General features: G+C 37.6%; 1 protein-coding gene across 2 annotated transcripts in view; it reads right to left on the reverse strand.

The window, feature by feature from the left end:
* The window catches only part of pde3b (phosphodiesterase 3B), a 59,150-nt gene that overhangs the window by 14,857 nt on the left and 28,516 nt on the right, over window positions 1-15,777 (reverse strand). For both annotated transcript variants that reach the window (XR_005638780.1, XM_039795214.1), the window contains exons 2-4: window positions 8,110-8,160; window positions 6,210-6,458; window positions 2,610-2,761 (exon numbers count right to left, since the gene is read on the reverse strand). Coding sequence is in view for 1 of the 2 variants with exons in the window: in XM_039795214.1 (XP_039651148.1) it covers window positions 2,610-2,761; window positions 6,210-6,458; window positions 8,110-8,160 (452 nt within the window). In the remaining variant the exon portion in view is untranslated. The remainder of the gene's footprint in view (window positions 1-2,609; window positions 2,762-6,209; window positions 6,459-8,109; window positions 8,161-15,777) is intronic.

The raw sequence follows: 15,777 nt of genomic DNA on the forward strand, positions 1-15,777 counted from the left end.
ACCTCCACCACCACCACTGCCTTCTTTCTCTCTCCACTCTCTCTCTCCATACCCTCTCTCTTTCTCTCCTCTCCCTATACTCTCTCCACTCTCTCTATATACTCTCCATTCTAATGTCCTTTCCTTTTATTTCCATTCATTTCCTTCCATTATTTCATTTCCATTCCATTCCTTATTTCCACTATTTTGTCAGTATTCAAGCTCATTCCATTATTCCTTCCATTCCATTCCTTTCATTCCATTATTTCATTATTCCTTTCCATTCTTTCCAGTCCATTCTTTCCTTCTGTGTGTGTGTGTGTTATTCCATTCTCTTGTGGGCTCAAGTTCTGTTATTTATGTGTGTTCCTCTGTGCTGGACTCATGGCTGTCCTCCATTCTTTGGATGGCTTCTTTCCTTCCTCATTTCCATTCTTTCCTTCACCATGTGTCCTTCCGTTGGCTGGGTGTTTCCTCCTGGTTATCCATGGGGCCCCAGACTATGGTCTTTCCGTTCCTTCCTTCCTTCGGTGTCTCTTCCTTCTGGTCCGTTGTATGGTCTCCATGTGTGTGTCTGTTTCCTTCCTCCACCTCCGTTGTGTGATTCTCGTGTGTGTGGTCCGCTCCTGTGCCTGTCCGGTCATTCGTCCTTCCTCCACTCCGTGTTGTCTGTGTTGTGTCTCGTGTGTGTCTCGGCTTGTTTCGGATTCGTTGTTTTTCTCGGTGTGTGTTTCCTCGGTCTCGTGCCACTGTCTCTCTCTCGTCTCTCTCTTCCTGTCTCCTGTCTCATCCATCTGTCTCATGTCTGGTCTCCCAGTGGGGTCACACGTCACACATATTATTACACACACACATACATATACACAGCACACATATTACACATGCACACACACACACACAATATTAGTAACATTACATGCCATATGCTATTGGCCACATGCACACACACACACAAATATTACATACACACATATGACATACATTACATATATATATAATATTATACATATATATATATTATTATACATACACATGGTTATGCACACATGGGTGACATATACAAATATTATATTATTATATATACATATAAATATTATTATTATGATACACATACACACAGCTACATATAGAGCATATACACATACATATATATATATACACATTATTAAGTTGCTAATAGAGACAGAGGAGACATATTATTACATATACATATACATACATATTATACAGGCTACAGGAGAGAGAGCAGAGAGAGAGGAGAGAGAGAGAGAGAGAGAGAGAGAGAGAGAGAGAGATATGAGCCCCTCTGAGTTTGCAGGCGATTTTAATATAACATTATATAAATACATGGCCTTTAGAAAAATAGCGTTTTTTGTGGAGGTGGGGTTTTGTCCTTAATGGCATTATTTTCACCTTACATTACTTTTACTTTTATACTTTAAGTAGTTTTGAAACCAGTACTTTTACATTTTTACTTAAGTAAAAAGCTTGAGTTGATACTTCAACTTCTACAGAAGTCTTTTCAAACCCTAGTATCTATACTCTATACTAATGAATGTGAATACTTTTGACACCTCTGGCTTCAAACCACAACAAAGGCAGCAGACCAAGCCTGCAAGCAGCTGTTTCTTTGTTCACGATTCAAAAGATGAAAATGACTTTCTCACCAATAAACTGTGAGAAAAAGGGAGTTACTGCAGTATGGACAGCGACAAGGACTAACGATAACTGAGTGACATGTTTACAAAAGGGTAGATTAACTTTGCTTTTCTTGATAATTTATTGTATCAAATCAGACATATAGTACATGTTTGTAGGACAACCAATTAAAAGTAACAGCTAAGCATAGGGGCAACGTGATAAGTGGAAAATGTTTGGTCAGACTCAGTGATGTGAGGATGCAGCTGTGCTATACTGTAGCATGGTATGGATGTGTAGTGAGACAAAGAGGGGCTCAATGGTGTTTTAAGCCCCCAACGTCTCCTTCCAGGCAGCGCTGCAACGGTTGACTTCAAGGCAACTAACCCTAACCATAACCATAACCACTGTCTAATCAACTTCAAGGCAGCGCTGCGACCATTGACTTCAAGGCACCTAACCCTGAACTTAACCCTAACCACTGCCTAATTCTAGTGCCTTACAGGCAGCGCTGGATGTTGGCGGCTTAAAACACTGATAAACCAAAGAGGGATGTAAAGGAATTGAGGCGAAAGTAAACTCGTGAATACAATAATTACAGTTTTAACTGTCAAATCTGGCTTCTCTATTTAAAACCAAATATGATCTACATTTCTCACCTGGTTATCTCAATACAGATGTAAAATACACAGTTGACCTGGTTTCCTGTGAAGTGCACTATTTCTATTTTTATAATGAAGATGATTTCTTGCTTATTTAGAACTCACTGAGGCTCATTCATAACTTGAATAGTGAAATCAATGTGCACAGGTGCTGCTGAGCAACCTGAGGAAGATCATAGCTGGAGTACAGTCAGATCTTGCAAGAATAGCCATTAATCTGCTCCAAAACTGGGCAGATTCAGGGTAAAGTACAGCCTAGATGATGCGTGTGAGCAATTCTCAAGACAGTGCGTGTTTCGGGAAGTTGGTAAAGTGCGTTTGTGTGGGTACCTGGTCAGGTTAACGTCCGGGTGGGGTCTCTTGCCACTGTTGCGTTCCCAGCGTAAAGAGGAAGCGTCAAGAGGCGGGAGTGCAGAGCAGGAGGAGGAGGCGGAGCTGCGCCTGGGCTGAGGGGTGGGGAGGCTGTTTCTGCTGCTCAAACCCTGATGGGGAAAGGATTACAGTGTGTGTATATATATATATATATATATATATATATATATATATATATATATATATAAAAACAATGATTAAAAAAAACAATGCAACTGATCTCTGCTGGTATTCTGTCTGTAATGGAGTGGAATGGAAATTTCTAAGTGACCCCAAACCTTTGACCGGTAATGAATGAATGAATGAATGAATGTATGTTTTATATGCAAACTGAAGACATACATACATACATATATACACATACATACATATATACACATACACACACACACACATATATATATATACACCTATACATATATATACACATATATATACACACATACACACATGTACATATATATACACACATACATACATATATATACACACATATATAACACACACACACATATATATATATATATATATATATATATATATACATACACACACAATATATATACACATATATATACATATATATATCATACACATACACACACACACATACATACATACATACACACATATATATTACAAAAAAAAAAAATACACATAGTAGAACATATATATAGATGGTAAGTGCAATGCAACATTACAAAGAATGAAACACTTTTACATTTTGGAAAACAAATTAACATTTGGAAACAAAATAACATTTTAGAAAACAAATTTACATTTTGGAAAACAAATTTACATTTTGGAAAACAAAATAACATTTTAGGAAAACAAATTTACATTTTGAAAAACAAAATAACATTTTAGAAAACAAATTTACATTTTGGAAAATAAAATAACATTTTCGAACAAATTTACATTTTAGAAAACAAATTTACATTTTGGAAACAAAATAACATTTTAGAAAACAAATTTACATTTTCGAAAACAAATTACATTTGAGAAACAAATTAACAAGATGCAAAAAACACTTTTACCAGTCCCAAAACAAATTTACAAATGACAGATTCCTTCACGGAAAGGGAATGTACCACATACCGGAAGTGATGAGGTGTTGTTGGTGAGTAGTCAATTTGTGTTGTTGTGGAGGGGTATATGGCGTGAATGAAGTTTATGGTGACTTTTACCGGTGGTCGGTGTTTGGAGTTTTATATGACCTGACCTGACGGAAACACGGGAACGATGTACGACAGCCGCGGCCGGATCGAAGGCTAGCAGGGGGCAGCTGAGTCCTGTCTGCAGCTGCAGGACCTGGAGCTCACTGCCCATTCCTGGGAGCCAAACCGACACCACGCAGCTGGAGACCCACGCCGTATTGCTGGCCCGGCTGGAGGGAAGGGAAGCCGGAGAATCAGATCCAGGACTGAACGGAACGGACTGTCACAACCTGCTGAAGTTTAAATCACAGGTTTCCTAAAGGAGTCTGGCGGGACTCCGGACTGTGGATGATTAAAACACCTACTTAAAGTCTCAAGTAAATAAATAAATACATGCAGAAATAAATGAATCATTAGTGGGGAGTGAGCCTGGACATTTCAGTCTGTTTAAACTTCACTTTAAGCAGAACCTCTTAGTTCAGAAGGGTACGAAGTTTCCGTACTCATATCTGTGAACTGATTATAATAAATATTCTTTGTAATAAACATTAATTAGTAGTTCTCTTTGTCTTTTTTGTTTAAAAAAAACTAGAACATCGCATGAGATTTTGACGATTTATAAGTGATTTTATTTCCCGTTAAGACCTTTGCCTACATTGACGCTGATGCATTGAAAGCGACCGGCCCATAGACAGTATATAAGGCAGTGCCTCCCCTGTTCCAAGATGGCTGCTCTATTGACGATTCGATCCATAACTGCCGTAATAAGGCGACATGTATACAAAACCTCATCACTTCCGGTATGTGGTACATTCCCTTTCCAGTGAAGAATCTGTCATTTGTAAATTTGTTTGGGACTGGTAAAAGTGTTTTGCATCTTGTTAATTTGTTCTAAAATGTAAATTTGTTTTCGAAAATGTTATTTTGTTTTCCAAAAATGTAAATTTGCTTTCTAAAAATGTTATTTTGTTTTCCAAAATGTAAATTTGTTTTCTAAAATGTTATTTTGTTTTCCAAAATGTAAATTTTGTTTCCTAAAATGTAAATTTGTTTTCTAAAATGTTATTTTGTTTTCCAAAATGTAAATTTGTTTTCTAAAATGTTATTTTGTTTCTTCCAAAATGTAAATTTGTTTTCCAAAAATGTTATTTTGTTTCTCCAAAAATGTAAAAGTAGCTCATTCTTTTGCAATGTTGCACTCCACTTCCTGCCACCTGAGAATATATATACATATACATATATATACATATATATATACATATACATACATATATACATATACACACATATATACACATATACACACACACATACACAAAACAAATAATAAAATAAAAAACAAAAAATAAAAAAAAAAAAAAAAAAAAAAAAAAAAAAAAAAAAAAAAAAAAAAAAAAAAAAAAAAAAAAAAAAAAAAAAAAAAAAAAAAAAAAAAAAAAAAAAAAAAAAAAAAAAAAAAAAAAAAAAAAAAAAAACAAACCATATATATATACATAGACACAATACATATACATATATACAGAAAAAAAAAAAAAAAAAAAAAAAAAAAATACATAACACAAAAAAAAAAACAAAAAAAAACAAATATACATATATATACATATATATCATACATACATACACACATATATATACATACATATACACAATATATAACACATATATATATATAAAATATAAACATAATATATATAATATATATACACACATATATATATAAATACACAGCACAAATATATATATAACATATACATATACACATATACATATATATATATATATACATACATACATACATACATACACATATATATATACACACACACACATATGCACATACATACATACATACATACATACATATTATATATATATATATATATATATATATATATATATATATATGTATGTATGTATATGTGTTTTATACACAAACTGAAGACGCTGGTCATATACTTAAACATTATCACATTAAAAAAAGCTAGCATTTGTGAAAAACAATGACGCCATTAGAAGGCACCTGCAAAAAACAACCACAGGGTTGTAAGGTCCATATGTTTAAACTGGCTCAACTTTTGCCACAATGCAACATCATCGAGCAGCACAATACATAATTTGGCCAATGAAGTATGTTTATGGTTGAATTCTGTTATCTACCTTGTGACCATCAAGATGAAGGATATCTTGATGAAGGTCGCTCTGATAACATTCCACAGCTTTAAAACTGTTTCTCACACGATTAAAACTGCTGTGTCTGAAGGAACTTTCAGTGTCTGAGTTACTTCCTGAGTTTAGATACTAGGACCCTTCAGTTCTGGGACTTTTAATTGACTGGAATGGGAATTACTCATCTCTTTATGTATCCATATTAGGTTGGTACAGTGGTAATACGTATACCAACCTTAATGGGTTTCCTGTCACTCCTCTCTACAGAGTCCTCCACCTCATCGCAGGGGTAGAAACCCGGGAAGGGGGTGAAGGGGTTGACCCTGGGGCGGCACGAGCCTGAAAATGTCCCCATGAGGCTTGAGATGCTGCGCAGGCCTGAGATGGTGTGTGGCGAAAGAGAAGAGTCCATCAGCAGGTCTGACACCAGGTTCCTGGCCTCGTTGATGACTGAAAGATCCACGCCGTTGCCACTCACTGCACCCTGCCATATGCGCACAGACATCGCACAGATTAGGGAACAGGGCAGAAAATGCACTGTCGCAGGGCAACTTCAGTGCAGCACACACAAAAGTAGTTTTCAAAATGTTTGTGGTAAAGTTTTTTTTTTTTTTTTTTTATAAGTTTTTTAAAATGTGATAGAATAGAATGTTGGCTTATGGCTTGCGTGAGACAGTGCTGTCTCGTCGCCTCCTGATGGAGTGTACTGTAATATGGACAACAGACAGCGTGACAGCCTACTGATTCATAGCTTAAAACTATATACTATAAACTTAAAAGGATGTTTGGGCTAGCGGTGTTCCAGTAGGAATAACAGTAACTGCGGTATATTGGGAGGAAAATACACAATATCTAGAGCCCATATGAGAAGTGTAGTGCGATGCTAATATCTAAAGTGAAATTGTAAGAAAACACAACAGGTGTAATGCTTGCTTTATTCAGGGCAGATTTCAGGTGGGGAAATGTCCTGGCTGGCTTGATTTTTGGTCTGTGGGAGCTAAATTCTTTGACAGATTATGCAAATAGTTCAAACAAGAAAAAGAATGTCAGAGTAAGATAAAATGTGGCATGCCAACAATTCCAAGGCCATTGTATGGCAGGTTTTACATAATGTGTATTTTTGCCCGACCAAAAGATGTCAGCAAGAGAACTGAATGTCCTAAAGGTGACTTATCAGTCCTTCCAGAAAAACACGGAGTTTTTTTATGATTGTTGCGGGCAAAAATCCTTGATTATGCGGCACATTTTCTTAAAAAATGCGATGGAATATGCGGGATATTTATGCAATTTTATGCGATGAAGTTGCGTGAACTTGCAAAAAATGCGTGAACTTGCAAAAAATGCGTGAACTTGCAAAAAATGCGTGAACTTGCAAAAACTGCGGTTTGATGAAAAAGAGAAGAAAAAGTGATTCCCCCAACACCCTGCTTTTTTAAAACTTAATTTCCAAAAATAGTTTACAGATATTCAGTCATGGAAATAAGTAAACAAATAAGATACAAAAATATATACAAATAATAAAATATTAAAGTAAAAATAAAAGTAATAGTCTAAACAGAGGGAAATAAAAGAGACAGACTTTCAAAAATCGTTAATAATATAGACAGCAGGAGCACTTAAACAAAGAAATTTGAGTAGACATCAGATATTAAGATAGGTTTCTTATTGGATACCAACTTAAGAGACTCAAAGTATCAACCTCCAACACCTGCTTTTCGATGATGTTCACGTCGCGTAATTACGTCACTTCATAACGTTCCCATGGCAACAGAGGAAAATGGCTGCTCTTGTGTGAAGTAAACGCAACATTTTTGTGCGGGGATGTAACGAAAATGCGGGGATTATGAAATCATGCAAGCACCGCATATTTTGTGCGGAAATCGGCTATTTATGCGGCGAAAGTGCGGCATATTTGAAAAAATGCGGGCCACGCATGAATACGCGGACTTTGGCTGATTATGCATTGAATTATGCGATCGCATAATCGTGATTTTCTGGAGGGACTGACTTATAGGCAGCTTCTACTGTTGGACTACAGAAGCCGCTCTCTCTAAATAGATATGTATTATCTGTGTGTTACCTGGATGAACCATGCACATGTACCTTTAAACTCCTGACATAAACACAGTACTGACCTGATACTGTGGTTTGTACCAGTGTTTCAGATCCCAGTCCCACAAGATCATCTGAAAAACACAAAATACACATAAACTGTCAGTAAAATGTCATCATTGCATATAGTGTTTGTGCATAACTGTGAATATGAAATCATATTTCCATAGAAAGAGCACAGGCTTTGACCTATGCTCCACTTTCAGCACACGGCCTAATGACTTTTCAGCAAAGGCACTAGCAGTTCAGCGACACAACTTCTGCTCGTCTATTCTGTTCTTTATCTAAACACACAGTGTAGTAACCGTTTACATTGAGGATTTCCTGCACCACATGATGCACTTTTCTAGTACAGGTATGCTAATGCACAATGCCTTAGCGACAGCAGACTGAGACCTTTCACTGAAAGCAAAAGAAGAAAAGCAAACCACTAAACCACCACAGTGCGTCTACAATAGAGCTATGAGATCTTATCTGGCTCCAACTACGTCAATCGGCAGCATTTCCACACTATCTGTTGGTAACCAAACAGGAGCTCTCACACATTACAGCGGTTTACAGTCAAAGTTGTTGCAGGTTGTGTAACACTAAGTTGATGGACCTGAAATAATCTAATCCTCTAGCATAAGTATGCTTATGGAAATTATTAGTTGAGATAGCATTTAACTAGGTTTGTACAGTCAAATTATACGTTTGCACATTTACTGATTTTCCTGAATGCATTTCATTTTGTTAGCCATGCACATTTAAGTGAAAGCACTGAAATCTATTACTTTTGAGAGCATAACAATTGAAAACCAGTCAACCATTCATGATGAATCCTAGTCCAATATGTCATGCAGCAATAAACCCCCCCCACCTATTTTAGGTCAGGCTTCATGTTTTAATGGGTAGAAATATAGCAGTTTGCTATTTAAAATCCAGGCAGTATACATTTCTTTTACAAAGCCAGCATGCAGTCTCACCCTGCATGCCTCATTTTGTGAAACACCTCCGCAAACACCAAGAACCTCAACCTAACGCACTAAAACACTAAACACACACAAACCCTCACATATCCTTCTTTTTACCATCCCAGCCAGTCATCATATTATCAGGAACAATCAAAGCACATCATATCACATTAAAAATGTGGAAAGATTTTATTCTGGATTAAACCTTTGTTATATTCAGCAATGTCAAGAACGTCAATAAGATATTATACATTTATTTAGCAAACCAAATTGAAATCAGATTTTTATAGTTAAAATGTAATGTGCACTCTTTCACTACTTTTCTACATTGTGTGATTACAAAAAGAACAAATGCCAGTTTGCAAACGCTTTAAAGCCAAGTTTTTAATGACAGAAAAGCGTATATTTTTTCTTTTCTGTCAAGCAATTCTAATTCTATTAGGTTTACATTCTTGTCTTTTCATAGTCATAGTTAATATTATAATAACATTAATAACATTTGTAAACTAGGTTTTCTTTCCAGCTTTCTGTAATGGTAATGATTTTATACAGACATGTTTTACTTTTCTGCATGTGATGCATACAATGCATTAAAGCTATAACTAAGGTTGTTAAATGAATCAGTGGCTCCATCCCATCTCCTCTAATCAGTAACTGTTTCATTGATCAAAGTGGGATGTTGGGTGTTTGTCATCAGCATCTGTACAATGCTGCCAAACATTTAATATGGCAAATAAGCCCTGCCATGGCAACCCGACATAGAGGCCAGCAAACAATGCTCCATACACCATGGCAACAGGATGGCGGGAGACGGCCGGAGGACAGAGTTGTTGGCCTTCTGCTTGTTTATGGAGAGAAGCAGAAGGGCTGAAACGGAGAGGTAGATGGGTAAAAGCTGAAGGAGAGGATGTCATTATGGGATGGTGACTTAAGGACAGAGAACTATACACAGAGATGAAAAAGAAAAAAAGGAAACAGACAACTAAATACGATGTACACTTGGCCTTCATTTACCTCAACTAAAGATGTTTTGTTCCATTATCTACTGACCCTTTCGACCATAAGCGCAGTACACAGAGACACGCTCAAAAGTCTTTAGTGTGTCACACAATATAGTGTAGTATGTGTACAATCTGTTTACACCTCACCATTACAGTATGCCTATGCATAATCTGTGCACAACACACAAAAACATGGAGGTCTTCTCCGCCTCTTACACGGCACAGAAACAGGAAAAGCTGAATGGGGGCTATTACCACCATTACATTATGTACCAAGTAGTCTATACTGACGGCGTTTATTTACGGGATTGTTCCGGTGCCGCAGGAGATTCTGCTGGATGTCCCTGATTTACGGCCAAATGTCCCTCGCCTTCCGCTTTCTTTGTGTTGGCATTCTAAACTCCGGTCGATTCAGAAAACAGCCTCCGAGCTAGAATAGACGATCAAATTACATTTATTTATTGATTTACTTTTTTTTTGAGTAAAATTCTCATCAAACACTCGACAGCAGTTTTATTTCCAGAGCTCGCCTCCCTACGTGCATATGTTCCACCAAAACAAGTTCCTTCCCAGAGGCACCGTACCTGCGTCCGGCCATGCGTCTGGCGCTTAGCGCCGCCCAAGAAGAATGTGATTGGTTTAAAGAAATGCCAATAAAACCAGAGCACCTTTTATCTCCGATCCTGTATGGCTGTGTGGACTAGCCAGACCTTCTACCGCAGCGCTGTGGAGGAAGGTCTGACAATGCGAGACTATGTGCCAAGCAACAGCTTATTTACAGTGAGGGCCTTCTGCAAGTGATGAGATTAAAATCTTGAACGGGAGGGGTTGTTATGAAAACATAACATGAGGGCAGACGCAGAGATTGAGACACACAACTCCGGCTCAGCTGCTGACACTTGAGACACCTGTGGACATGCAGACACTCGCAATAACACACGCAATTTATTTATTATTTTTCTTTTTTTTTAATCTATTACATCTATTATTTATTTTGTACTACTTTATACTTCTACTCAATTACGTGTATGTCTATATACACACACACACATTAATCTATTTGAAATAATAATCTAATATATTATTATAATTAATATTCATAATCATAATAATAGTATATTTTGCCCCTACTTCTACTTACGTATTGTTTGGCTTGCATGATGTTTTACTTGTAATTGAGTAGTTTTACATTGTGGTATTGTGTACTTTTACAGACACTTAGAAAGGAAGAAAAAATATATTTAAAAAAATATCAGTAATACAGTAATAAATCATGCTTTAAACCAAAACTACTAGCATTAAAAAGGAGGAATGCAAGTAGTTTGATTTTGTGGGGACATTTGTGCAACTGCTAAATATAGATATGTGCCATGTCTGCAAGAATGTCAGACTGCCTACCTTTTCAATTTGGCATCTACTGCTCATATATTTCACTACTTTTTATTTCATATTTTCAACACACAGGCACAGACAGGGCCTGTTAGACTCGTACAAATGGCCATATCCAGTGTATCTGCCATTCTGTGTAACACTGTGTGCACACCTACATGTGGATGAAGATTATTTATGGTGTCGGTATTTACAAAAGGGAAATAACTGCACTATATATATATGCACACCTGCACAAATATATAGATTTAAAGCAAACAGGGAGAGACCCACACAGAGAAAACACACACAATCAAACATGCACTCAAATGCACAGGGAAAAATAAAGTGCACATCAAAATATCACTTCACACGCACACAGTTATTTAACATTTAACACAAGTAGTAAATATTTCCTAACCGGAGTCAATAAACCTGTGCAAGCTATTAGACGGCCAGTTGTTACACCTGCGTGTCATATTAGCTAGGCTCTGTGGTGTGAGAGGTGCTAGAACTGATAAAAACACGCTAATAAGAGTGTGGGGGACAGAGAAAAGGTATCAATGGCAGGAAGGCATTTGTATGGAGAGAAGCAGGGCAGTGCTGACGTCAGTCTGCGGCGACACACACAGCGTCAGCAGCCGTCTGCACACGGCGATAATGAGGACTGGGCTCTGGTTGTCAAGACACACACACAGGAAGAAAAGATGATACGGAGAGAGGAAAAGAAAGCACAGGCTGGGTTGATTCTTTTAAGCCTGCTCAGGAAAGAGAGCTAACCAGATGAGTGTGTGTGTGTGTGTGTGTGTGTGTGTGTGTGTGTGTGTGTGTGTGTGTGTGTGTGTGTGTGTGTGTGTGTGTGTGTGTGTGTGTACATGTGTCCCATTGGTCGGACATAGTTTGACCTGCCAAGATATGGCTAGCCTGTAGCACAGTGCCAAAGCTCTGGCAGGTTAGCTGACGGTAGGCCAGCAGCTGAGGCAACTAAAGGAAGGAGCAGACTGCGATTAAAAACAAAACAGTCTCTGAACTTTTAACCCAGACTGACTCACTGCAAAGATGTTTCCTACACTCAAACACACACTAAACCGAGCCATATAAGAACATATTTTGCAAATATACTATAATATATACTGGAGATGCTGCATTTTCCTTTATCTACAAAATGCATTTTGTGTTAAATATTAACATAGCATTAAATTCAACAGTCTCAGTAAAAAGGTTTTAAGAATTTGGAAGAAAAAAACAATTAAAAAAGTTGTACAAATGTTTATGATGAACTCTATCTTCCAGGGTTGCACATTTCGGAACTTATTGCTGGCGATGGGACTATTACTATAAAAATGATGTTTAGTAACAATGATAGATATCTATTTTTAATATGGCTTTCAATGTGTGTGCTTCATAATCCAGTAAATCTGACAACAGTTTCCTCACAGATAATGATAAACACTAAGTGCTCATGGAGAGAGAAAACAAGCAACAGTGAACTTAAATTAACCTCGTAATATGAGGAAGTTACCGACCAAACCAGGTTTAACAACTTCAATTATATGGAAGTGGTGAAGCTATATTTCAAGTGACAAAGAGGCTTTAACAAAGATACTCTGCAGAATATACCAAGTGTGAAGAGGACAGGAAGCACAACTAAAAGGTGCGAGATTTTGGCCCAACATGTGTTTGTAAACCCAAAAGCAGTGTCCAAGATGCTGATCTTTGATATTCAGTAGCATTGCTGGAGCTCAACTTAAACAACAAGCAATTGTGTTCTTGGGTTTGTGGCCATTGCCCTTTATAAAATAGTGCTTAATATGCAACAAGGACTTATTTTTAGCCACTTTTTGGCTTCATGTCTTGGAGCAAAGTGTACATAGAAAAATGATTACAGTGCTAGACTCTCAGTACAAACTCAAGAAGATTTGTCTGTGCTGTGCATCTTTTATCGGTCAATTCAAAAGCCATGTTGACACTATTAGCATTTATCTCTGCATAGTTATAATGTATTGAAAGATTAACTTCATAGAATTTCTTAAGATTACGTCAATTTGAATTTTTGTAGGATTCAACTAGTTTAAAACATGTATCTTGACAAAAAAAGAAAAATTTAACAACTGACACGTTTGTAATTTATCTTTTTTTTTAAATAATTGAGACTATTCTATGTTTAAATCTCGCAGCCAAATGGACAGAGTTTTGGTAACTTTAGTTTCACTAAAATACATTAGACTACTTAAAACGTAGCTAGCATGACACTTTTGGGTCAGTTGCTTTACAAAGTCACAATTAATGCACAACGCAATCTGTCACTGTCTGCTGAGTAGTTTAAATAATAAGCTGGGAGATAAAGTGACAAAGTTGTCGTCTGTGAAAGGTTTGACGAGATAAAGTATTCCTCCCAGCGTAACCAGCAAGACAATCCACAGGACCAAAGACTTGTAAAAAAAAAAAAATCCTTTTTGCATCTGTGCTGCTTGGCTCACCACCAGCCTACAGGTCAACAGGGCCAATGGGAAAACTCATGGTACTCCAGATGGCTAGTCCGCCTATGGCTGTCACCAGTGTTGTCAGGGCAACCTGGCAGGACCATGGAACATTCTTTGACTAGGGAAAGGAGCTTGTGCAAAATGTCATCCCTCTCTTTCACACTCAGCTACCACTTCACTGGACTGGTGTTGTGCAGCATCTGCTCTGAAAAACCCAGCGTTTATTAGTGTAATTTGGAGTCTTTTTTTAAAAGTTCTTAAGTATGACAAGATATGTTTCTTTTGTACACTAAGTGGCGTTTAGTCCCATTGGTGAATTAAGAAAACAAACACAAACAATGAAATGGCTTCCTAGAAATTATTCATAAATTCCAATCATCCAAAGCGTCTCCTTAGTCTGGTTGTCAAAAATAGTTCCGCGAAACTTTATATCACGACAGAAAGAAATGAACAGCAAAGCAAATCCACTGTTGGCCACTATTCCTCTGCCCACTACACGCCACGTCCTCCGCTCTAGAAGTAAACAAACATTTATGGCCGATGCTTCTTTTGGGCATGTCACCACAGAATTTTCCCTGAAAAATGTACAGTGAACAATCAAAAAGGAGACACAGTGTGCTGGCGTAAAGAAAACAGTGGATATAGAGAAATGTTAATCTTAGGAAAGCAATTGACGGTGGAGAATGGTAGCAAACAGCATGCAGGCATCAAATACTGAAGTTTGATGTTTCTTGAAGTAATACGTTTAACAGGAAAGACTAACACTTAAGAAAAGAATGTACACAGTGTTTAACATGCTGTGTAGAAGATGGATACCCGACCCAACCCAACGGGCCGGGTTCGGACAGATATTTAGAAATGATGTTCGGGTTGGGCTTGGTCACATCAGCGCGATAAGGCCTTTGTTGTAAAATGGTGCTGCGGCTCCTTTAAGAGAGCTCAGTGCGTGCATGTGTGTGTGCGCGTGTGGAAAGTGGGCAGAAGAGAGATGGAGAAAGAGGAAGCAGACGTGTAGATGCGACCGGAGCAGAGTTGGTGGAATAAGTTTAGGTTTTGTACAGTGTGTGCGGTGTCCAATATAAACCCCAGACTGAAAGCCAAGTTCATTCATTTGCTCACCAGAAACAGGATTTTAAGCCCGATGTTATTCATTTCATTACGTCGGCCCTGGAGGTAACGAGTCTCTCCTGGTTGTCTGACCACGGTCGGAAACGAAGCAATCAGGAAAGGTTAACATTGGACATTTTAAATTTAAAAACGGCTTATTAACGTGCGCTTGTTGCCCAGTGTGCGCCGATGCGCTCATCTGTTGACATTTCCGAATGCCTTCCTACAGTTGCTTAATAAAAGCGAGCTTTCCACACAAACAAACGTACATGTGTTATTAGTATGAGAAAAAAAATTCTAACTTGTAACTGTGTCGGGCTCAGACATAAATATCTTGCCTGTCGGGCTCAGGTCGGGCTCGGTTACTGCTCCGTCGGACGCGGGCCGGGCTCGGACAGAAAAATGCGGCCCGATCTGTACTCTAATGCTGGGTGATGTTTGCCTCTAGTAAGACAAAGTTTAAAGATTTGGCATGCAACTAGGACTACAGTTGAAAATTAGCCGACTGGCTAACACTGGCGCATTTACAGAAATGTTGATTAATGTGCATTGGCCTAATCAAAATAAATAAATCTTAAATAAAAAGGGAGTTTTGTTACTTTCTACCTGTCCAAACAAAGGCACATGTTGGGGTTTAGTTCACGGTCAACCAAGGGTGTTAAAATTGTAAAATTATTAGGCTATTAAACTGAACAATGATGCCCGTTTGTCTTCTGTCATACATTTTACATAAAGCCTAACGTAATTCATTCAATATCTTATAGTAAAGCATTACATGT

This window comes from Perca fluviatilis, chromosome 3 (genome assembly GCF_010015445.1).
Source record: "Perca fluviatilis chromosome 3, GENO_Pfluv_1.0, whole genome shotgun sequence".
NCBI classification, from domain to species: domain Eukaryota; kingdom Metazoa; phylum Chordata; class Actinopteri; order Perciformes; family Percidae; genus Perca; species Perca fluviatilis.